The following is a 24397-nucleotide window of genomic DNA, read 5'->3' as shown; positions in this document are numbered from 1 at the left end:
GCAATCGCAAAAGATCGGAAACAACTAGAAAGTCCATCAATAGAAAACTAGTTAAATAAATTATGATAAATGATGACTTCCTGGCAACCTAGTGGTTAAGGATTTGGCACTGTCACTGCTGTGGCTTGGGAACTTCTGCACACCACAAGCCCAGTCTAAAAAAAAAAGATTTTTTGGGGGGTCTTTTTAGGGCCGCACCCATGGCATATGCAGGTTCCCAGGCTAAGGGTTGAATCAGATCTGTAGCCACCAGCCTACACCACAGCCAGAGCAATGCCAGATCTGAGTCTCATCTGCAATCTACATGACAGCTCATGGCAACGCCGGAGTCCCAACCCACTGAACGAGGCCAGGGACTGAACCTGTGTCCTCATGGATACCAGTCAGATTCGTTTCCGCTGAGCCATGACAGGAACTACCCCCCCAAAAAAAATTTTTTTAAATGACAAAGTTCCTGCTGTGGTGCAGTGAGTTAAGAATCTGACTGCAGGAGTTCCTGGCTAGAAAAAAAAAAAAAAAAAAGTTTAAAGAAAAGAGCTAAAGAAGGATGTCTTGGAGTCTGCCAGGAGGGGAGTGGAAAGAACTTTCTGGGTGCAGGGAGCAGTGCACAGAAAGGGAGGGAGGGCTGTGGGAAAGTAGGGCCTGAGTGGGGAAAGGGGTCATTTGACGCAGGTGATGCAGGGAAGGGGGAGAAGGGGGCAGGGAGTGGCGGCGACAGCTTGGAGGGTCTCGGAGAGGAACTCGGACTTGCAGGTAAGAGTGAGCAGGGGAGTGACATGGACAGGAGCCGCTGAGAAGCAGCCCACGCAGGCCTGGCCGTAAGGGGCACAGGCTAAGAGCTTCCTGTAAATGGTCCACGTCCGGGAAAATAAAGTCAGAACTAGGTTGGGGAGAACCGACAAGGAGCCTGGGGGAGCTTTCAGAGGTACACAGGTGAAAGAATGCTTGGGAGTGGCCTGAGGGTGGCTGCAGGGGACACTCACGGCAGAAGCTGCTGTTTCTCCAGACTGGGGGCTTGATCCCCTGGGCCTGGCAGGCGGCCCCGAAGGCTTGCAGAGACTCGCAAAAGGCACGGTTTAGGCCTCCAAACTCACAGAGCTTGTGAGTACAGCTGCGCACGTAGGGACTGAGCACCACGCGGGTGGCACAGTTTGCCCAGGCCGGGGCCTGAAAGGCCGCCTGGCACTGCTCCTGGGCTCGCTCCAGGTCAGCTGGCCTGCAGTTTGCACTTGGCTGCTCTTGTGATTCTGCTTCGGTCTTCCTGTCATCTTCCTGGCAACTGGGGAGGGAAAGGGGTCATCACAGGGACAGCCAAACCACCCTCAGGAGATCCTCCTGTCTTCCCTGGGAAGCTGGCCTGGGCTCTGGCCAGCCTTCCATGCGGCCTTGGCCTCCCGCACCTTTCAAAGCCCAGACAGGAAGACCGTAGTGTTTCCCAGACGGGCTCCTGGGGCCCAGACGCCGTCCCTGTCAAGCGGCGCCCGTGAAGGACCACGCGGGCCTTCCCAGCCCAGGTGGGCCATACGGTCTAGAATCCCGACTCACGTTCCTACACAAAGAGAGTCTTTGGGGGCAATTACTTTGGGTCGATCTCCTTATCTCGCCAGCTGTCCACATACATGACGTCATCCAGAGCTAGTGCATCACTGGGCATCATGAGCTCGTCTTCTTCCTCGTCGTTGAAGTTCCCGCACACGCCGCAGGTCTGGGTGGGCGGAGGAGATGGAGGGGATCTTCAGCGCCGGGGGAGGCAGGGGGCATTTTTCATTGGCACCACCTTCCCACTCCAAAGAGAAAGGCGCCCCCGCCCCCCCCCCCACCGGCCCTGCAGGCTGATCCCCTTGCACAGAGACGCAGGAGTCTTCCTCACCCTTCCGTAATAGGCTTTGGGGATTTCAACCTCAAGGAAACCTCTGCCGTCAAACTTGACCTGCACCCCGATGTTGATGGTGAGCACGGTGTAGCCGTCCCTGGAAATGACTCTGACCCCACGGATCTGCGTGGTTGCAGGCAGACTGACCCGTGTGCCATTGATCTACAGAGGACAGGACCTGTGAGCAGGAGGAAGGACCAGAGCCCCGTCCCCAGAGTCCACGTCCTCCTCACCCAGCTCACCAGCACTTGGTCCTGTTTCAGGGTGACCAGGGTATTAAAGATATCCACGTAGACCTGGCGGAGGTAGAAAGCCGGGGGTTGGCCTTCCCGCTTCCCATTCTCGCCACTGATCTTGAAGAAAGGCAGGTCCATGGTGGAGTGGCATATTTTCACCAGGACGTAAGTGCAGTTGCCCCTGACAGCATGGTAGCTGCCATCGAAGCTCACGTAGTGGGATGTGTCAGGGATGCGGCACACTCCCATCCCTGGAGGACAGACAGGTGGCTGAGGAGGGGCCCTGCCTCCAGCAAGAACAGGCCCCCTCCCCACCTTCAAGGAAAGGATGCGGAGGAGAGGGAGCCTCAGAAGGGAACTCCAATTCCACAGAAAGAGTCAAGACACAAGGCAGTGGAGCAGAGGGAACCCCAGGGGCCCTTCCCGATGGAGGAGAAGTTGGGGAGAGCTTGTCTCAGTGGCTGGAGGTCCTCCTCCACCCTCAGTGGCCTCCCACCTGCCACCCGGCACCGTATCAGCCCATCCTGGGGCCAGCACATCTGGCTGGGCTTGCAGGAGGCCTGGCGGCAGGAGATGTTGTTGTGGGCAGAGCAGGTGCAGAGCCTGGAGCAGCTGTTGTCCGTGTACCAGCTCTCCCCAACCTGTTGAGGGTGGGGGGCAGGCATCAGCGGAGCCAACAGAAACTTGAAAGCTGGAGGTGGACAGAGCCCCCCAAAACCCGGGCCCCCCCACCATGAGGCTCCCTGCACTTGGCTGCCGGCCTCCATCGCTGGCTTTACTCAGGCTCTTGGCTTCCGGACCTGCTTCTCAGCCCTCAGCACTGGCCTGCCCTCTCTTTGCAGGTTCTAAGCCCTCTGGCCCCCAAACTTGTAGGAAAGGAAAGGCAGGGCATCTGCTGCCACCTGGCCTCTCACCGGGTGGTAGGAGCCCCTCTGGGTGGTGCAGCCACACTGGCTGAGGGGCACGCAGGAGGTTCCGCTCAAGATGTGGCCTTTCTGGCACTCGCAGCCCTCGGCACAGGGCAGCGTGGATGGGCAGTATGATGGATTGTTCAGGCTGAGGCAGGTGGCTGGGCAGGGGTTGGCACAGGTGCTATAGCTGCTGCCTGACGGGCACTTCAGAGCTGAGAAGAAATCAATGTCAGGAAGAGTTTCCAGCTTCCTGACCTTGGGACATCGAGAGCTCCTGGGAGCACCCACTAGGTGACTGGAAAAACTAAATGGGGTCATCCACATGATGGAATGATTCTGCCTCAAAAAGAAGGACGTTCTTGGAGTTCCCATCATGGGGCAGCGGAAACGAATCTGACTAGGAAACATGAGGTTGTGGGTTCAATCCCTGGCCTTGCTCAGGAGGTTGAGGATCTGGTGTTACTGTGGCTGTGATGTAGGTTGGCAACTGTAGCTCTGACTGGACCCCTAGCCTGGGAAGCTCCGTATGCCGTGTGTGCAGCCCTGAAAAAGCGAAAAGCCAAAAAAAAAAAAGGACATTCTGGCTCCTGCTACAACATGGACGAACCCTTCCGGACATGACACTGAGTGAAAAAAGCCAGTCACAAAAAGATGAACACTGTGTGATTTCACTTACACAAGGTTCCGAGAGTCGTAGAATTCAGAGAAACAGAGAGTAAGGGGTGGTTGCCAGGGGCTGGGGAAAGGGGGATGGGGAGTTACAGGGTTTAAGGGGACAGAGTTTCAGTTTGGGAAGATAAAGAAGCTCTGGAAGGAGTCGCCTTGCGGTGAAGTGGGTTAAGGATCTGGGATGGTCACTGCAGTGGCTTGGGTCGTTGCTGGGTCACAGGTTTGATCCCTGGCCTGGGAACTTCTGCAGGCCACAGCAAGGCGAAGGAACTTAAACCCACTGACCTGGACACTTAAAATTGTTAGAGTTTCATTTTTATGTTATATATGTTTCACTACAATTAAAAAGAAGTTCCTGGGAAAGAGTTAGAAAGGTAACAGAGCTGGCCCAGGGAACAGTGAAAGGAGGGAGACAGTAAGTCAATGAGAACTTTGTGGTGAGGAGAAAAGCAGTGGAGGCCCCCAGGGCAGGGGCACAGAAGAGGATGGGGGCTGGGCGGGAGAGACTGGAGACTGGGAGACAGAGGAGGGTCCCACGTGGGGGCTGGGGCCTGGCTGCAAAGGGAAGAGCAGGGGGCAGAATTTAGGGAGGGGCAGAAAGGGCAGGGCTCTGGGGACACCTCTGGCCAGCGGGAGGGGAGGTCAGGTCACTCACGGCAGAAGGTGCCATTCCGCCAGGTGAGGGCCTGGCCAGCGCGCGCGCACAGGGACGCGTAGGCCTGCAGGGAGCGGCACAGGGTCAGGGTGTCCCCCTTGGTCGCACACTGGCCATACAAACAGCTGGAGAAGCTGGATTGAGGGGCCACCACCCTGTGGCATTGAGAGAAGGGTCCTGGAGAATGAAACAAAGCAGGCAAGGGTAAGCTTGGGAAGACCCAGAACCTCGTGGCTGCTTTGGTGCGAATGTGACATTTGCTTTGATTAAAACCCATAATTGCTGAGAACTTGCTGCCTGAGATGCAAAAAAACCTCAGATTCCTCAGTGTTCCCAGGTGAACCCTGCCTCTGAATTTCCCTTCACCTGCCTCCCGACACCTGCCTACCTCCTGTCTCCCAACACCTGCCTACTTCCATCTCACCCTCCCTCCCTCCCTGATCAGTCCCCCTCCACTGTCTCCTGCCCCAGGGAAAGAAAAGGGGACCCACAGGGGCCATGGCTTACCCTGAGGGTTCATTAAGACATCACAGTTCTTACGCCAGGCGTCTGCCACTTCCTTCCCCAGGCACCTGGGGGGCTTGCCACCTTCAGCAAAGCAGCTGACAGAGGAAGGGGCAGAGAAGGGACAGGAATTTAAGATTGGAGAAAGCTTTCCAAAAGCCAAAGCAAAAGTGGAGAGGGAAACGGGGAGGGGAATAAGGATGGGAGAGGAGAACAGTGGTGCCTTCAAAAGGTGACATCAGCAGAAGTAGCAGGAAGGCAAAAGGTTAGATCTCAGGGTGGACTTCCCAAGAGATAGCTCAGTAAGCATGGGAGAAATCAGCAGGCAGGGGCATGGGAGGTCGCAACAACCTCTCATCAACTCCAGGAGAGATGAGGGACAGAGAGGGGGCACCTCCAGGCTGCATGCCAAGGCTCCTCCCTCCAGTCCAGACCCCCTGCCCCGATTCCCAGCTCACCCAGGTTCAGATAACTCATTTATCTTCCAGGAGGCCCCCAGGCGCACAGAGCTGCTTGCAGGCCTTTTATCAGGCTGCAGAATGTCGTCCAGGCTGTTGTTGTTGTAGTTCCCTGGGGGACCAAAGAGTCAGCACAGGCCAGAGACCCGGCCCCAGGAGCAAGAAACAACCTTCCCTCTTTCCGAACCGACCAAGAGGAGCCCTTCCTTTCTGTTCCTTCATCTGCAGCTTCTCTTCACGCCGGCCTCACACACAGCACCTTCAACCAGGTAACAGCTCCACGAGCACTGAGGGCACCCGACTGGCACGCAGCTCGTGGATATGGCCCCAGCTTTGCCCACAGGTGCCCAGGGAACTCACCGCAGAGCCCACAGAGCCGGCCAGCGTAGGAGGAGGGCACGGTCACTTCCACCAGGTGGTCGCCATCATAGCGAACTTGAAGCCCAAAGTCCGTGTAGAGGAGGATGAAGGAGCCACTGGACATGATGCTCACCCGGCCTTGTGCGGGCCACAGGGGCAAGGCCACCCTGCGGCCATCCAGCTAGAGAGACAGGGAGGACGCGGTAGGGAAAGGCGCCTGGGACAAGGATAACAACAGAGCCAAGACCAGGGAGCAGGAAGGGGATGGCGGGTGTCTCAGAAACTGGGCCTGCAGGCAAGGAGGGGCCCAGGAGAGATGCTGCCTGGGCTGGGGTGTGGGCGGGGGAGCTGGGCGCAGGCACGTACCGTGACTTTGCGGCCTTTGATCAGCGAGATTCTGAGGTTGAAGACCTGCACCTGGACGGCTCTGACGTAGGAGGCCTCTAAATTTCCACCGCGGAACTCATTGGTGGCACTCACAAGGAAAGAATTCTCTAGGGACCTCAGCCAGCAAGGTTTGGTCAGGGTGTAGGTGCAGGTGCCCGTGAAGTGGTGCAGGGCTCCGTCGAACGTCAGGTAGTGGGGGTCCCCCGAGACAGTGCAGGTGGCAGACCCTGGGCAGGAGGAGATGGGGTTCAGAGACGTTCTGACCCTGAGCTGCCAACCCAGTGGGTCCATGTCGGGATGGTACCCCCACGGCTCATGGTGTGGCTTGGAGAGGTCAAGGTCAGGGACTGCTCCAACCGCATTCTTTGGATCCTTGAAGATGCTGCTTTGCCTCTGGGCAATCGTTTTCCAGCCCCTGGTTATGCCCCAGCTCTCTGCTCTAAGACGGGTCCATGCCTTTGCTTGAAGCCACGTGAGCAGCCCTCCACTCACCTTGAGCATGGCAGCCGTAGATGCCATCCTGCTGACCGCAGAACTCCTGGGCCTGGCACCTCCAGAGCACACAGCGAGTTCTGTTGTTACCCTCACAGATACAGAGCTGTCTGCAGCCTGGCTTGAACCACCGCTCCCCTACCTGGTGGGCAGAAGGAAGGAAGGAAGAGAAGTTCATGCCAGGTCCATTAGCCCACTGCTGTTCTGTCACCGACCTGCTCATGGGAAGGCATTCGTCTCGCCCCAAAGGTCCAGGCTTAGTTGCAAAACTCTGGCATTCACTCACTCTTTCCGTCACTCCATTGTTCGTTTGTTCCTCCTTCACTATGTCAACAGGTAGTCATGTGCTGTGCCAGGCGTAAGGGAGTCAGTACTCAACTTGGAGAAAGTTCCTTCCCTGACAGCACGCACAGGCCTGTGGCGCAGGTCAGCCCCAACACGACACGCACCCACAGACCACAGTCCGGGCACCCAGGGAGTTTCCTGCCCTCGACACAGACAACCAGCCCTTGCGACAAGAGTTGAGATGTGAATTAGAACGGCTTCAAGGAGGAGGCAGCCTTACAGGGGGGCCTCAGAGGAGGGGACAGTGGCTAATAGGCATGGTGCCTGCGAGGCAGAGTGAGGGGAAAGGGCCGCAAAGAACACGAACTGAGAGAGCAAGCGGCACAAGGAGCGTTCTGTGGGCCAGTCTGGAACGCGGTGCCGAGCAGAGGAGAGTCCAGGGGACATCAGGAAGCAGAGGACACGCGTGGACGGACAGCACTGTCCCCCCAGGCCATGGAGGAGGGACAGGCAGAGAAGGAAGGAGAAGCTTTGCGGATGAGGATCTAGCTCCAAATCCGCCTCTGAAAAGATGGTGAAGATGGGGCCTAGGTAGCGGCTAAAATTCTTCAGCAGAGAAATTCAGCCCCTCAGTAGGAGAGATGTGTTTAGAAAGAGTGCAAGTGAGATGCAGACGTGCCTGGGCCTTGGGAGGATGAGAAGCTGGGAAAATGACTCGGGGATGTGATGGGCAGGGCAGACGGGTGGGAGAGAACCAGGAGTCCACCCCAGTGAGAAATAACTCTCCTACAATTCCATCCCGGACTGCGTGAAAAGTATTAGAGCCGAGGAAAGGAAAAGGCAAAGAAGATTTTCTGCTGTGGCGCAATGGGATCAGTGGCATCTCTGCAGTGCCAGGATGCAGGTTCGATCCCCAGCCCTGCACAGTGGGTTAAAGGATCCAGCGACGCCGCAGCTGTGGCATAGGTCACAACTGCAGCTCAGATCTGATTCCTGGCCTGGTAACTCCATATGCCACAGTGCGGCCAGAAAAAGAAAGAAGAAAAAAAAAGGCAGATTAGACCTGAGCCTGCAGTTCCCTAATCCTAGCCCTTCACCCAGGCCCCCAGCCTTCTTTTTCCCATCCACGAGCTGGACACAGACCTCTGAACCTGGACGAGCGCCTTCTGGTTGCAGCCCCAAGGCTCACCTTGACATAACCCGCTGTGGAGTCGAGGCAGCCACACTCGGACCGGGAGACGCACTGGAGGCCACTGAGGACGAAGCCTGGGTCGCACTCGCAGCCCTCCACGCAGCGGTCCTTGCAGGCCCTGCCCGAGAACTCAGAATGGCAGGTGTCGGGGCACAGCCTGGCACACAGCGTGTACCTACTGTTGCGGGGGCAGGCCAGCGCTGGTGGAGGAGGAAGCACAGGTGAGGTGGGACGGGGAAAAGAGAAAAGCGGTCCTTCCCAGCCCAGAGTTCAGAAGGCCCTCAGCTAGAAACTCCTGCCAGGTCTTGAGAAAAGACTGGGAGAAACCAGCAAGGAACTTAGCTTCCACCCAGGCCTGGAGGGGCCTGCAGAGACTTGCCGGGGGGGCAGGACCATAGGAGCAGACTGGTGGCACTGCTGCGCAGATGGGCCGGGGTGAGCTGACGGTCAGGGTGGAGGGGAGCAGGGAGAACCCACATGGCCTCCAACCAGGCCTGACCCTAAGCAGACCCCCCAGAGCGCTGGACCATGACCGCGAGCTGTGGGGCAGTCATGGTGTGCCCCCCCCACGCCCCCACACCGACAGCCTGTATTATACTGTGCGTCCCTGACCTGGGCACCCGCTGACAAGCTATGCACTACTCTGCATGCCCACGGGCAGCTGGGAAGCCTTTCCTGCCTCTTTTCAGATCTGTAGCCACTGGCCTACACCGCAGCCACAGCAATGCCAGATCTGAGTCGTGTCTGCGACCTACACCAAAACTCACAGCAATGCCGGATCCTTAACCCACTGAGCGAGGCCAGGGATGGAACCTGCGTCCTCATGGATACTAGTTGGGTTCGTTACCTCTGAGCCACAATGGGAACTCCCCAAAGAGCTTTAATTAATTCTTTAATAGAACTAAAAATGTCAACGTGTAGTCAGGGCCCAAATCCAAGGAATCAAAACCAAGCTGGATTCAGGCTGAAAATGCTGCCTGCAAACTCAACGGCTGGGGGCAAGTCCTGCGAGGCCTCTCTGAGTTTGCAGGTGACTGTGTGATTTGTCAGTGGATGCTCCTGACTCTGATTTCCCTGTCCTTGTGTGGAAGCGAAGGGGTTCAACCTGGCTCCCCACCCAACCCCCGAGCCTGTACTAATGCTCTCAGGTGGCGTCTGCATCTGAAGGAGGGGGCCCTGCCTCTCGGAACAACTCACGGCAGAACTGGGGTCCTCTCCAGGGCTTCACCGTGTAGCCAGCATCCTGGCAGTTCTCAGTCAAGGCCGACATGTGAGCACACAGCATATGCTGCAGCCCCTGGAAGTTACACATGTCAAACGTGCAGCTCTTGAAGAAGGAAGAGGCCCTGAGGTGAGGCAGGCACGCCCTGAAAAGAGAGAACTGGTCAGAAGGGAGGAGGGGACAGAACCGGCCGCCTCCCGCCATGGAGGACTGGGTGCCAAGCCCTTCTGGAACCCTTTCATACTCGAAGACTCCATGAGGGGCCACCAGCTGTCCACAGAACTCTGGCCCCGACATAGTATTCTGCAAGGCCGTGTTGCAAGACGGGGGAGACACCTGGTTCTCCTCGCACCTGGAAGAGACCCGGCCCAAACGCCCTAAGAACCGAGGTGCCTCTGTCCCTGCTGGGCCCCAGCGGTCTCCGGGCTCTCGGCAGCCCCTAGTGGAGGACACCTGAATGCCAAGCCCCAGAGGAGGTGGGAAAACTTGGGAGCCTGGCCCGCTGGAGCGGGGCTGTTCAGAAGCGCCTGGGGACAGCTGACGATGAGGAGGTGACCACCGACGGTGGGGGTGAGCCTGGTGGTAATGAACTTAGCCGCGAATGGGAGGGGGAGAAGAATGACAGACGGGGGCGTGCAGAAGAGGAGAGAGGAGAAAAGGAGTGAAGGCAGTCAGGGTTCTTGGTTCTTGGAAGGGGCAGAGGGGCAGGAGGGCGGAGTCGGAGACGGGAGGTCCTCACTGCTGGTCCGCATCCTCCGAGGTCTGCCAGCTGCTACCCAGCTCCTTCTCATCTTTTGCTGGACTGCCATCCGGCTTCTGGTTGTCGTTGCTGCTGTCACCGTCATAGTCGCCACAGAGACCACAGAGTTTGCCAGAGAAGGTGCTGCGGGGGGTGGGGAGGAAGCATTAGTGGAGAGAAGGGGTCTCTGTCATCTGAGAGGGGATGGGGGAACAGACACGAGGCAGGCGGAGGCGGAAGAGGAGCAGACTCGGAACAAGGGTTCCATGCCAGGCACTGGGCACACAAGGACCTCAAGCTCTCACCCCCACCCCCAGCCATCTCATGTCTCTCCTTGTCCTCTTCTTCTGCTCACACCCCGTCTTCCAGGCCTAACAAGCCTTTTGCTGGCTCGAAGACATCCCACTTTGTTCCTTGCAATTACTGTTCACTATTTCCATAAAGCTTTTTTTTTTGGCTGCACCCATGACCCTCAGAAGTTCCCTGGCCAGGGATCGAACCCCGGGCCCCAGCTTTAACAAGAGCCACAGCAGTGACAACTTCAGATCCTTAACCCGCTGTGCCACCAGAGAACTCCTCCATAAAGTCTTTCTTTCCCTTGTTTGTCCATGTGGGGAGCTACTCTTCCTTGAAGGCCGAGGTCAGGAGACCACTCTTCTGAGGGCTTCCACGGCTTATGAGCAACTCCTTCTAGAACATTCTCAAAGCCCTGTGTATATATCCTGCTAGGATCACACAGCCCTGAAACCATCTTCTCCCCTTCCTCAAGCAAAGGGAGGCCTGCCCCTTGAGCTAGGTGAGAATTAGCACCGGGGATGGCAGGGGACAGGATGGTAGGGTGCCCGGAGAGGGAAGGCCAGAGTGGGAGGAGTGGCAGCTGCCTGGCTGGGTCGCCCCTCACCTGGGCACACTCACAAACAGCTGCTGGTCACCATCCCATCTCACCCGCAGACCGAACGCCGTCTGCAGCTCCACAAATCGCCCACTGGGAGCCAGGAAGACACCTCTAGAAGGTATGGCTGGGAGGGTGACTCGCTGACCTCCGACCTGGAAGGAGGGACCAAAGGAGGAGACAGGGAGACATGGGGGGGACGCCAAGGAGGACCTCAGCAGACTCGCACATCCCCACTGCGACGCGAATGACCTCCTCCATGCCACGTGGAACGCTCTGGAGGGTTGGGAGGCTGGAGGAACCGGGAGGTCGAGGCCACAGCCGAGTCCGCGGCCCCGCAGGGCTGAGTGGAGAAGGACTCACCAGCGTGTGTCTGCCCTTGAGCAGAGTGACGGTGCTTTCAGGCAGAGTCACGTAGACCTTGCTTAGGCAGGACACGCCCTCCTGTCCTCGCTCCTCCTTCTTCACCAGCACCCTGAAGAAGTGCTCTGGGAGGAGAGGGGGTGCAGAGTGCCCAGGGGCTCATTCCAGAGGCTTTTTGAGTGCCCGCCGAGGGTGGCACCCCCACCCGCTCTGTGGGGATAAAGGGCCGCCAGCGGCTCTGCAGCTCAAGAGGGGAGGCGGGACGCCCCAGTCCTGGTGGGAACGCAGCCTGGGACCGCACTACCAACCCACCCCACAGTGGCTGCCGACATCCTTGGGGACAGGGTATTTGTGCTACTTCTCTCCTGCCTTTATCGCCACTCTGCCAGGCGCACCCTCAGTCAAAGGTGGCCAAGGAAGCAACCTAGAGCGTCTTAACTGCATCTGCCCCGCGGCCTGGTCCTGAGAAAGTCCTGCCTTTGGGGTGGACGTGTCCTCCCTTACTCTACCTCACTCCCTTGTTCACATCTTGCCCTGCCATCTGCTCTGGCCCTTTCCTCTCGAGCCCGGCTCTTCTGACCTCAGACCCCAGGCCCAGGCATCTCTGGGTCCTACCTGTCAAGTTGCCACAGGGTTGGGCCAAGATGTAGGTGCACTTGCCCATGAAGTTAAAGCGCCTCCCGTCGAAGGTGAGGTAGTGAGGGTCTCCGTAGACAGAGCAGGTGGCACTGCCTGCTGGGAAACACGGGAGACATCTGAAGCTGGCAAGCCTGGCCAGGCCCAGGGCCACCTCACCCACCCAGGTGCCCCGGCTCCTCTGGTTGAGGGAGAGATGGTGTCACATCCACTTTGACAGGCGGGTACAGCATGAGGGGAGGGTCTCACCATAGGGGTGGCAGCCGTACTGGCCATTCTTCAGCTGGCACACTGTGTGTGTCCCGCACTTGAAGGTCTGGCACTCCATCCGACTGCTGGGCCGGCAGTGGCAATGTTCTGTGCAGTTGGGGCTGAACCAATCTGTCCCCAGCTGAGAGCAAGGGAGCCAGAGTCACCAGGCTACAGCTCCCAGGCAGACTCTGTCATCCTGTGCTATAACCCCTCTACTCAGAGCCTGCAGGCCTCACCCTGCTCAGATTCTTCTCAATACTTACCAGATATTCCTGCCCACCTCAGGCCCTTTGCACATGCTGTGCTGGAATACTCATCCCTCTCCTTCTTCCTAACCTGTTCCTGTGCAATCAGTGGAGTTTAGCTCAAGGGTTACTGCTTTCTCAGGAAGACTCCCCAGACCTCCCTGACTAGTTCTGGGTACCTTTCCTTCTCAGCACTTACCACAATTGCACTTTTTTTTTTCTTTTTTGGCCACCCTGTGGCATATCAAGTTCCTGGGCCAGGAATCAGGTCTAAGCCACAGATGCAAACTATGCCACAGCTGCAGCAACACTGGATCCTTTAATCTACTGTGCCAGGCCAGGGATCAAACCTTATCCTCATGCTCCAGAAGTAGCGCCAACCCCACTGTGCCACAGCAGGAACTCCCCCAGTTGCACTTTTCTATTAATGTCTGAAATTATTTGATTATAAGCGCCCCTATGAAGGGCCATATCTGTCTATATCTGCTGTCTCAGCCCCAACACGTAGCACGGTGCCTGACAAAGAGTTCTCATTTCAATGAAAGAGTGAACCAAGGAGTTCCCGTCATGGCTCAGTGGTTAACGAATCCGACTAGGAACCATGAGGTTGCGGGTTTGATCCCTGGCCTTGCTCAGTGGGTTAAGGATCTGGCATTGCCGTGAGCTGTGGTGTAGGTTGCAGACGTGGCTCGGATCCCAAATTACTGTGGCTCTGGTGTAGGCCGGCGGCTACAGCTCCGATTCAACCCCTAGCCTGGGAACCTCCATATGCTGCAGGAGCAGCCCAAGAAAATGGCAAAAAGACCAAAAAAAAAAAAAAAAAAAGAGTGAACCAAGACCTGATGTGCCCCTTAGAATCTAACAGCATGAGAGCAAGGACACACCCTTTTCATGGTGACCCCAAGGCCAAGAGAATTGAAGGCACCCAATCAACATTTGTCGAACGCATAAGTGAACATATCAGAAGTTCATATGTGTCTCTCAGGGCAGAGAGAAGAGACGCTTGGTGCTGATGGTTGTGACAGACTGTCCTACCCAAGCTGCAGCTGGAGCTAATCCTAACACTGACCCAGGGATGCCCGGGAGGCTGGTGAGGAGGGTTGGAGGAGGAAGGGGCACTCAAAGAGATAAGCAGGAACTCTGACGACTCACGGGGAGAACATCTGGAGCTAAGAGGAGGCACTAGGCTCTAACAAACAGCTGACTGCACTTTCATTTATTTATTTATTCCTTTGTTTGTTTGTTTGCTTTTAGGGCTCCACCCGCGGCACATGGAAGTTCCCAGGCTAGGGGTTGAACTGGAGCTGCAGCTGCCGGCCTACACCACAGCCAAGGCAACACGGGTCTGAGCCAGGTCTGTGACCTACATGGCAGTCTGTGGCAACACCGGATCCTTAACCCACTGAGCAAGGCCAAGGATTGAACCCGCATTCTCAGGGATACTAGTCGGGTTCCATACCACTGAGCCACAATGGGAACTCCTATTTATTTTTTATTTATTTTATTTTTTTATGGCTGCACTTGTGGCATATGGAAGTTCCCAGGCCAGGGAAAGAATCCAAGCTGTAGCTGTGGCAACACCGGATCCTTTAACTCACTGCACTGGGCCAAGGATCGAACCCATGCCTCTGCAGTGACCTGAGCCACTGCAGTTGGATTCTTAACCCACTGTGCCATGGCGGGAACTCCTGACTGAGCTTTTCATTAACAGGTTACATATATTCATTATAAATTGCTAATAATAATAATAATTCATGTTTATTAATTGGTCTGTGTTAGGATCTAGTATCATCTTCATGACAATTTGATGAGGTTGAAAGTCTTACTGTGCAGAACAGGGAAATGGATTTGAGGAGGTAAAGGTCTTTGCCCAAGGTCACTCAGCAAACGCGTGCTGGAGCCAGGCTTCAGGCTCAGAACAGCCTGACTCTCTGGTGGCTCTATCCAATACAGGGGCCCCCACCCACATGTGGCCACTGAGGTCTTGAAATGTGGCCGGTGCAAATTGAGAGAGGCTGTAAGTGTAAAATACACACTGGATTTTGAAGACAGCATGAAAAAAAAAAAGGGGATGTAAACGATCTCATTGAGAACTACTGATTACATGTTGCAATGAGTGGATGACTGGAGTTAATTTCACCTGTTTCCTATGCTTTTTTGAACGTGGCAATGAGGACACATAAATGCCCAGTGAGGCTTGCAGGGCATCCCATTAGGACAGCACTGGCCCAGAGTCTGTGCCCCTCTGCTTTTTTCTTTTTTTTTTTTTTTTTGTCTTTTTGCTATTTCTTGGGCTGCTCCTGCAGCATATGGAGGTTCCCAGGCTAGGGGTCGAATCGGAGCTGTAGCCACCGGCCTACACCAGAGCCACAGCGACATGGGATCCGAGCCACGTCTGCAACCTACACCACAGCTCACGGCAACGCCGGATCGTTAACCCACTGAGCAAGGGCAGGGACCGAACCCGCAACCTCATGGTTCCTAGTCGGATTCCTTAACCACTGAGCCACGATGGGAACTCCCCCCTCTGCTTTTGTTGAATCTCCCCAGAAGGGGGGTATCAGTCGAGAAGGCGCAAACAGTATCTCCTCTCCTTTGACCTATCCTATCAGAATTTATCAGTTCCTTGGGAAAAAGGTTCTGGAATCCCTTATTCTGCCCTGAAAACGCCACGTCCAGGGCTCTCTGGATATGCAGGGACCCCTGACTTCCCTCAGGATGGAAATGAGGGCCCTGCCCCATCTGGCTGGCCTAGGGACCAAGGCATCACGGCTGCCAGTGTGGGAGGGAGAGGTACCGAAGTGGCAAGACTGCCAGGAACACGGAGGACAGGTCAGGGGTGACGGGATCTTCCGCAGAGCCCAGCATCCGGATGGACCAAAGTGGATGCTTCACAAATATGTATTGTGGGAACAGACATGACAGTCAAAAACCATACGCCAAATGAATGACTCCATCACCGTGTAACCACTGCCTGAGAGCTGACCCCTTGGGAATGAATCCAAATTCATGTCACCTGGGGAGCAGGTGGAGCCAGACCCCAGGTGTTTGGCTTGAAACTCTCCTCAGGAGATCTGAGTGTCTTACCTTATAGTAATTGTCGTTGTAGAAGCAATCACAGGAAGAGGCGTTGACGCAGTGGGAGCCACTGAATAAAAAGCCAGGATCACAGACACAGCCGGGCTTGCAGAAGAGCTCACAGTTGGGTGTGGGGCTCTGGCAGGACACTGGGCAGGCGCAGCGTTCAAAGTGGGCATTTGGGGGGCAGCTCGCTAAAGGAAAACAGACTCCATCAAGCCTCCAGCTTTCTTCCTGTCTCCCCTCTCCCCTCCAGTCCTGTTCTTCTTGCAGAAATAGGCCCATATGATGAAGCCATTAAAAGGAAGGAACTCCTTTTGGTTCATAGAAACACTAGTCACATTAGCCAAGACACAGAAACAACCTAAATGTCCATCAACCGAATGGTTACAGATGTGGTGTGTACATACAATGGAATACTACTCAGCTATAAAAAAGAATGAATGAAATAATATCCTTTGCAGCAGCACAGATGCAGTTAGATTCTCATACTAAGTGAAGTAAATCACGAAGAGAAAGACATGGACCATATGGTATCCCTTACACATGGAATCTACAATAGGACCCAAATGAACTTATCTACGAAACAGAAACAGACTCACAGACAGAGAGAACAGATTGTGGTTGCCAAGGTGGGGGTAGGAGAAGGATGGAGTAGGAGTATGGGGTTAGCAGATGCAAACTGTTACACATAGGATGGATAAACAATAAAGTCCTGCTGTAGAGCACAGGGAACTATGTTCAATATCAGGCGATAAACCATAATGGGAAAGAATGGTGTGTGTGTGTGTGTGTGTGTGTGTGTGTGTGTGTGTGTGTGTGTGTAATTTCATCACTTGGATATACAGCAAAGCTTAACACTGAAAATCAGGAGTTCCCATCATGGCTCAGTGGTTAACAAATCCGGCTAGGAACCATGAGGTTGTGGGTTCAATCCCTGGCCTCGCTCGGTGGGTTAAGGATCTGGCGTAGCCGTGAGCTGTGGTGTAGGTTGCAGACGCGGCTCGGACCTGGCATTGATGTGGCTCTGGCGTAGGCCGGTGGCTACAGCTCTGATTAGACCCCTAGCCTATGAACCTCCATATGCTGCAGGTGCAGCCCTAGAAAAGACAAAAAAAAAAAAAGAGAGAGAAAGCAGTGCAACGATACCCCAAAATTATGAAAAAATAATTTTAAAAAATAGTTCCGACCTCAAAAAAAAAAAAAAACTGCAAGTCAATTATACTTCAATAAAATGTTTAAGAAAGGAATGTAGTCCTGACACAAAGTATAACATGGATGAACCCCAGAGATCCTGCTGTGGCGAAGCGGAAATGAATCCGACCAGTAACCATGAGGTTGAAGGTCCAATCCCTGGCCTTGCTCAGTGGGTTAAGGATCTGGTGTTGCCATGAGCTGTGGTGTAGGTCGCAGACACGGCTTGGATCCTGCATTGCTGTGGCTGTGGCTGTGGCCAGCAGCTGTAGCTTCGATTGGACCCCTAGCCTGGGAACCTCCATATGCTGCAGCAGTGGCCCTGGAAAGGGCAAAAAGACAAAAAAAAAAAAAGGATGAACCTTGAAAACAACATATGCTGAGAAAAAAAGAAGCCAGCCACGAAAGACCACATATGTGATTCCATGTATATGAAATGTCCAAAACAGCAAATGCATCGAGATAGAAAGCGGAGTAGTGGTTGCCAGAGACTGGGGGTAAGGGAAATGGAGAGCGACCACTAATGGGCCCAGGCTTCCTTTTTGGGGTGATAAAACTGCCCTGAAATTGAAATGCAGTGGTGGTCACACAATCTTGTGAATATACTGAAACAACTGAATCGTACACTCTGAAAGATGGATTTTAAGGCAGTGAATTATACCTCAGTAAAACAAGCAGCAGTGGTAAGTAAGCCTGGTCTTGGTCCCCAACAACCCCTACTCCACCTGGGCCCCACTATCCCTCTCACTTGGGGTCGCCCTCATCATTCCCGCCAAGTCACTGTGTCTGATTCATCTCTCCGCTAAGACTACAATTTTCTACTAGAAGCATCATTTCCTGAGCCCTCTCTCCTAGTCACTGTCTCTGACTTTCAGCTGTCTGATGCTCCACCACATACCTATAGTAGTTCTCGGGGTCACAGTGGTCGCGGAAGTACTTGGCATCACGACGGCTGCTGGCTGAGTGGGTACAAGAGTTGGGCTGGGCTGGGGTGTTGTAGGAGCTATGGTCCTTTCAGTGGGGATAATGGTTTTTTCTGTGGGAACAGTGGTCTTTTTCGTGGGGATGGTGGTCCTTTCAGTGGGAGTGGTGGTCCTTATGGTGGGGGTGGTGGTCCTTTCGGTGGGGGTGGTGGTCCTTATGGTGGGGGTTGTGGTCCTTATGGTGGGAGTGGTGGTCCTTTTGGTGGGAGTGGTGGTCCTCTCAGTGGGGACGGTAAGCTTTTCTGTGGGGATGGTGGGTTCTTCTGTGGGGACAGTTGGCTTTTCTGTGGGGACAGAGGGTTTTTCTGTGGGGACAGTAGGTTTTTCTGTGGGGATAGTGGTTCTTTCAGTGGGAGTAGTGGTCCTCTCAGTGAGGACTGTCAGTTTTTCTGTGGGGATGGTGTGTTTTTCTGTGGGGACAATCGGCTTTTCTGTGGGGACAATTGGCTTTTCTGTGGGGACAGTGAGTTTTTCTGTGGGAACAGTAGGTTTTTCTGTGGGGATAGTGGTTCTTTCAGTGGGAATGGTGGTCCTTTCGGTGGGGACCATTGGTTTTTCTATGGGGACAGTTGGCTTTTCTGCGGGGATAGTGGTCCTTTCAGTGGGAGTGGTGGTCCTTTTGGTGGGGACCATGGGTTTTTCTGTGGGGATGGTGGATTTTCCTGTGGGGAGAATGGGTTTCTCTGTGTGGACAGTAGATTTTTCTGTGTGGCTTGTGGGCCATTCAGTGAGGACAGTGGGCCCTTTAGGAGGGACAGCAGGCCCTTCAGGCGGGGTGGTAGGCTGTTCAGCAGGGACGGTGGGCCCTTCAGGTGGAAGGGTGGGTTCTTTAAAGACAGTGGGTTTTTTGGTGGGCACTGTAGATTTTTCTGTTGGGATTGTAGGTTTTTCTGTGGGAACTGTAGGTTTTTCAGTGTGTACAATGGGCTTCTCCATGTGGACCATGGGCTTTTCTGTGGGGATAGTGTATATTTCACTGGGGACAGTTGGTTTTTCTGTAGGGGCCACGGGTTTTTCTGTGGAGACAGAGGTTTCAGAAGGTCCTATGAAGAAAAAAAATTCCTGGAGTTTAGTCAAAAGTATACCACCACCCTCTTGACTCACATCTAATTGGAATGGGGGGCTCATCTCTTCTTCTACTCCCAACCCCAACCTCCACTCAACACTCAACAAACACTGCTCCTAATATATGTCTGATATTGCACAGGGTGCAGGAAACATGAAACAAAGGATATTAGCCTTCCTTCCAGGATCACCATTTACTAGGTAAGAGGTCTTGAATCCAATCACAGAAATCCAGGGCATCAAAGTCACATTCACTCAAGCAAGCATCCTGATGGGCCAGGAAGATACAGGTGGGCAGAATATAGAGAACAAAGCTGTGGGAGGCCTTAGGCCCAAGAGAGGACTCGCATTTTAAGCAGTACACGCAGAGAACCCAAGAGATGATGCCAGGGCACGGCCCCCTTTCTGGGGCCTTGGGTTTTGTCTTACCTCGACAGGTCCCATGATTGATCAAGACGAAACCCAGAGCAACAACAAAGGCGGTGTTGGTGCCCCTGACGGCTTCAAATATCAGCTGAAGGTACAAGGGAGAATGAAGCAAGAAAGAAATGAAAGTGAATCCCTGGCAACTCAGTGACCCTCCTGGCACAGGGACTATCCTCTGCCTAATGTCACCTTGTTCTGGCTTTAACAGTCCAACTGGGGCTCCGCCCCTTTCCAGGACCAGTGAGCCCGGGGGGGGGGGGGGGGGGAGAAGACACAAAGGTCCCCTCTGCCCTGCTCTTTTTCCAGTGTCCCCTCCTCTCAGCCCTGATTGCGCCCCCAGATCCCAGGCATTCTGTCTCCCTCACCAGGCCCAACAATGACACTTACAGGGCCAGTCTCTCCGTCTCTCACCTGCATGGGCTGTTGATGTCCTGAAGGGATGGTGACGGAGGTGTTCAGCCATTCAGGGCTCTGAGGCCCAACACGTTCCCAGAGAGAACTTGGGGGACTACCCGCAGGACTCCCCAGCAGCAGCCTGAGCTTTGTGCCCTGTCCCAGGCCATACATGTGGTAGGTAAACGTCACGCAGATCACAGCCGGGGCACAGAAGGGCCGGCTCACCAGTCTGAAAGACTGGCCTGCCTGGGAGAACTTGTCAGTCTCAAGGAAGATGTAGTGACCTTCTGGACAAAAGAAGGGAACAGGCCAGGTGACAAAACTCCAGAGGACAATTCTGGTGCTTTTTTTCGTGACACTGTGCTTTCCAAACAGGGATCTGATGCAAATACCCAAACTCCCCACATTGCAGGGTTTTTTTTGGTTGGTCTGTTTTATTTTTTTCTTGCTCATTTTAGACTTTCTTTCTTTTCTTTCTTTTTTTTTTTGGTCTTCTGTCCTTTTAGGGTCATACCCGTGGCATACGGAGGTTTCCAGGCTAGGGGTCTAATCAGAGCTGTTGAGGCCAGCCTACATGGCAGCCACAGCAATGACAGATCTGAGCCGCATCTGCGACCTACACCAGAGTTCACAGCAACGCCGGATCCTTAACCCACTGAGTGAGGCCAGGTATCAAACCCACAACCTCATGGTTCCTAGTTGCATTAGTTTCCACTGCGCCATGACGGGAACTCCCATTTTAGACTTTCAACTGAAGAAGGCAGGGTGAAAAAGAAAGGGAAAACCGAACTGGCAACCCAGATTCCTTTGTTGGCTGCACTAGTAAATAAATGTCTTGCCTGAAAATGACACAGTGGATTTTGAAGCCTTGGGCTCAGTGAAGTGAGAAGCCTGGATTTGGGGCGGGGTGGTTCCCAAGTGATCCCACAACCATGAGAATCAACTTGCTCTGCCTTTGTCACCTCCACAGCTCTGGTCCCATGGTGGTTTCCCAATGAATATCCGCTGGCTCGTTCTCACCACTTACATCTTTCACCAATCACGCCAGCCCACCCCTAGCTGGGAGCAGATTCAGTAACTCATTGGCTTGAGGGGTCCTCCATCTCCTCACCTCCATTAAGGGAGATTCCAAAGGGGCCTGCAGGCTGGATGAATGTATTTTTATTTCCCTGCCTCCAGTATCCACCATCCTGTGATGCCTGTACCCAGTCACAGAAGGGATGGGCATTATCTTCAAAGTCACACTGAGGAAAGCTCTCTGGGGTATCAAGATGGGAGATTTCAGAAATCTGGGCCATGCTCTCTGTTCTTCTCCCACCCCATTCCCCCCTGCCCCTTCAGAGAGATGCTCTCACCTTCACAGGGAGCAATGCTGATTGCATCTACTGCCACAGCTGGCTCTGGGATCTTTCCAAACACACCCACCAGGGTGAACTGAAGCGAGAGGGAGAGAGGGGGTTGGGAATGAGAAAAGAGGCCAAATACTCAGCCACCCCTTCATTTGATTTTACTCTCTTCAGGGACCTAGGAGTCCTGCTTCTAGTGCCCAGAGCAATCCTTGTCAATATCGGGGGGTTGTCTCCCACATCCAAGGAGATCTGACTTCTTGTTCTGCTGTACCTGAATCTGTCCTTGGCTTGTGTAATTGACAGAAACAGGCTGCCAACTGGGTCCGGGTTGTCCTGAGAAAAGAGTGTGTTTCCGGATGCTGCCTACAATGGGAGGAATCCAAGGGAGAAGTCAGATTAAGGGGACTGGAAAATGATTTCAAAACTATACTCAGAAGGTTGAGTAAGCAGCAAAGGGACTACCTGAAGTATATTCCCTTCCCCCAAGTGCAACCATATCCTTCTCTCTCACTCTCCTGGCATTTTAAACTATTTTTTCAGAACCCAATATCCTCCCTGCTCCCAAATTGCATTCCAGGAATAATCTTGCACGAATCCCAGATTTTCCTAGACCCCTGGGGATGCCCCACACCTTGTCCACCCAACTCTGGGAGAAAAGCCTAGGTCAATGTAAATCCTGCAACTTTATCGCTCTCACCCAAAACAGAAGCATAGACCATGAGGGTTGCACCAGACGCCTGGCCACGTTGGGTGTACTGAAAGGACAGGCTCAGGCAGCCGGAGGACTGGATCAGAGGGCTCAGGAGGGCAGATCTCTGCCTTGGTTTTGCATTCTTGGGGTCCAGGAGCATGTAGAAGCCACCTGGGAAGGAAAAGGCCAATAAAGTGGGAGTGGAGGGAATTAGAGGTGGGTGTGGCATAGCCATAGGACCTGCGAGGGCAGGGAGCCCTAACATCTCCCTAGGATCAGCCAGCACCGAGGTGGGCCTACACCCGCCACGCGACGAGCTGAGGCCTCGGATCCTTCCAGAAGCGCTTGGCAGGTCTGGGTGAGGGTGGGGGCGCTGCCTAGGAATCGCGGCATCCTCTCAGAAGCACAGGCCAGAATCTTGTCCTTCAAATGGTGGCTTTTGAAGTCCCCTAGAGCCACATCCTCTTCCTTTTCTCGACCCACTGTACAGAGATGATTCACACAAATCGCTGAGAGTGCGGGCCTGAAGCTGAAGGGCAGGCACCTCCTTACACCCGCCACCAGCTCAGGCAGCCAATCAGCCGGGACTTCGCTGCGTGACGCAACTGCTAGTGGGCGGGGAATTAGGGCGCTGCCAACGGCGCACGCGTACGTGCACGTGTCCGCGGGATTCTGCCTGAGGAGCAGGCTCGTCGCAGAGGCTTGGGGTCTGCTCTGAAAGCTGGGCCTCAGGAAGGTGGGTTTCGGACAGGAAGAGAGGAGAACCGAACAGGAGGGAGCGGCCAGGGGTGGGAGAGAAGAGAAGAGAGAGAGAAAAGACAGGAAAGGAGTAGGGGAAGAGTAAAACGGTGAAAGAACGCAACAAGCGGCGGCACTAGGACGTCTGAGAACTGGGAAAGGAGACGTGGGAGAGAAGAAGGGAAAAAAGAGAGAATGTAAGGACGGGAGCAAGGTAGGGAAAGGAAGAGAGAGAGAAAATGGGAAAATAAACAACCAACCAACCCGGTAACATTTACTGAAACTGCCGGGCACGGGATATGGGGCTAAACGCTGAGGAGGATGCAGAGGGCCTGGTCCCCTGCTCTCCAGGAGCCTAAAATGAAGGTGGTGTGCGGGTTTTCTTCACGTCTTTCTAAAAGGTGAACCTCAGGCAGGAGGAAAGATCAGAGGAAGGAGAGCCTGGAATTGGGGGGGAGGGAAAAATGGAGAAGAATGGCCTCCGCAACTTAAGTCAGATCAGGTCACTCCTCTGCTCCAAATCCTACAAAGGCTCCCCATCCGTGTAGAATAAAAGCCACAGTCCTGGCAGTGGCCTTCAAGGTTTCACATGGTCTCCTGTCTGAGCTGGTCCTCTCCATCCAAGTCACACGGCTCCTTGCTGTACCTCAGCAAATCCACTGCTACCTCGGGGTCTTTGCATGGCTTACCTCTCTGCTTAGAATGTTCTTCCCCTCCACAGTTTCATGCCTCACTCCCTTACCTCCTTCAAGTTTGTGCTCAGATGTAATCTGAGTGAGACCTACTCTGACCACCTTATTTAAAACTTGCAAGTGCGAGTTCCCATCGTGGTGCAGTGGAAACGAATCTAACTATGAACCGTGAGGTTGCGGGTTCGATCCCTGGCCTCGCTCAGTAGGTTAAAGATCCCGCATTGCCATGAGCTGTGGTATTGGTCACAGATGCGGCTTGGATCTGGCATTGCTGTGGCTCTGGTGTAGGCCAGTAGCAACAGCTCCAATTAGACCCCTAGTCTGGGGACCTCCATATGCCATGGGTGTGGCCCTAAAAAGACAAAAGACCAAAATAAATAAATAAAATAAAATAAAACTTACAAGCAGAGTTCCCATCGTGGCACAGTGGAAACGAATCTGACTAGGAACCATAAGGTTGGGGTTCAATCCCTGGCCTCACTCAGTGGGTTAAGGATCCGGCATTGCCATAAGCTGTCGTGTAGGTCACAGATGCTGCTCGAATCTGATGTGGCTGTGGCTGTGGTGTAGGCTGGCAACTGCAGCTCCGATTAGACCCCTAGCCTGGGAACCTCCATATGCCGCTGGTGCGGCCCTCAAAAACAAAAAAAAACCCTTAAAATTCCTTCTACTCTGCTCTCTCAGTTCCCTTTGTTTAATTTTTTTTCTGATGACACTGGTTGCCTTATAACTATATAATTTACTTCTTTATTGTTTTAGGAACTGTCTCGCTTTCGCCCAACCTCTTGCCCCCTGCTCTCTGACTCTTTTGTAACCTGATCCATCTCAAGAGCCCGGGACAGTACCTGGCACATCATAGGTGTTCAATAAATATGTGTTGGATGAATGAAGAAGGAAGGCTGCCAGGGAAAAGAGGTGAGGAGCGGGCTGTGTTGGGTCTGCCAGGTAGGACTTTTGGGATGGAGGTGGGGGAAGATGGCTGGGTGTCTGAAGTTTGCTTTCTGCCATGTAACTTGAGCTGAGGAGGTTTGAGGTGGCTGGGTTCATCTCAGGCCTTCCCTGGTGAATTCTTGCAGGGTTGTCAGGCAAACATCTTAAACTCCCGCAGAGGGCACTAGAAGCTCAGAAAGTCAAAGGACAGAAGTGTGGCCATTACTCACTACCAGGACTAGAGAAGTCATCCTCAGGTCCCACGTTCGGCACCCCTGTTGACCCCTTCTTCTGGACCCACTTGGCCCCAGTGGCCGTCGGGATCCAGCTCCAGCCACAGAGATCATTTGGCGTGTCAAAGCTACACGTTTGCATCATGCAGACTGAGGGGAAAGAAAAGAGGAAGAACGAAGCTTTTTCTAAGAGGAAGGAGCTCAAAAAAATGTGGAGTCAGAATTCTGAGTCTTTTTTTTTTTTTTTTTGT

The 24397-nt window shown here is 54.1% G+C and overlaps 1 protein-coding gene and 1 long non-coding RNA gene across 2 annotated transcripts in view; one reads left to right on the top strand and one right to left on the bottom strand.

The window, feature by feature from the left end:
* ZAN (zonadhesin) overlaps positions 1-22115 on the bottom strand; it is a 30460-nt gene extending 8345 nt beyond the window's left edge. The window contains 28 exon segments of the mRNA NM_214383.1: positions 984-1279; positions 1581-1705; positions 1871-2035; positions 2116-2360; positions 2606-2750; positions 3024-3232; positions 4345-4521; positions 4852-4946; positions 5307-5418; positions 5667-5847; positions 6033-6280; positions 6546-6687; positions 8020-8222; positions 9220-9389; positions 9489-9596; positions 9984-10127; positions 10885-11030; positions 11239-11363; positions 11854-11970; positions 12124-12265; positions 15459-15643; positions 17542-18669; positions 19121-19205; positions 19529-19800; positions 20625-20771; positions 20869-20947; positions 21134-21225; positions 21560-22115. Of these exon segments, the coding sequence (NP_999548.1) occupies positions 984-1279; positions 1581-1705; positions 1871-2035; positions 2116-2360; positions 2606-2750; positions 3024-3232; positions 4345-4521; positions 4852-4946; positions 5307-5418; positions 5667-5847; positions 6033-6280; positions 6546-6687; positions 8020-8222; positions 9220-9389; positions 9489-9596; positions 9984-10127; positions 10885-11030; positions 11239-11363; positions 11854-11970; positions 12124-12265; positions 15459-15643; positions 17542-18669; positions 19121-19205; positions 19529-19800; positions 20625-20771; positions 20869-20947; positions 21134-21225; positions 21560-21818 (5542 nt within the window). The 5' untranslated portion in view covers positions 21819-22115.
* Positions 22199-24397, top strand: LOC106509649. Its single transcript, XR_001307348.2, has 3 exons — positions 22199-22289; positions 23743-23898; positions 24060-24397. It is a non-coding gene; the product is annotated as an uncharacterized LOC106509649 (long non-coding RNA).

Source organism: Sus scrofa, chromosome 3, assembly GCF_000003025.6.
Source record: "Sus scrofa isolate TJ Tabasco breed Duroc chromosome 3, Sscrofa11.1, whole genome shotgun sequence".
In the NCBI taxonomy this organism is placed as follows: domain Eukaryota; kingdom Metazoa; phylum Chordata; class Mammalia; order Artiodactyla; family Suidae; genus Sus; species Sus scrofa.
Note: the sequence above shows the minus strand (reverse complement) of the source record. Positions and strands in the feature narration are given on the sequence as shown.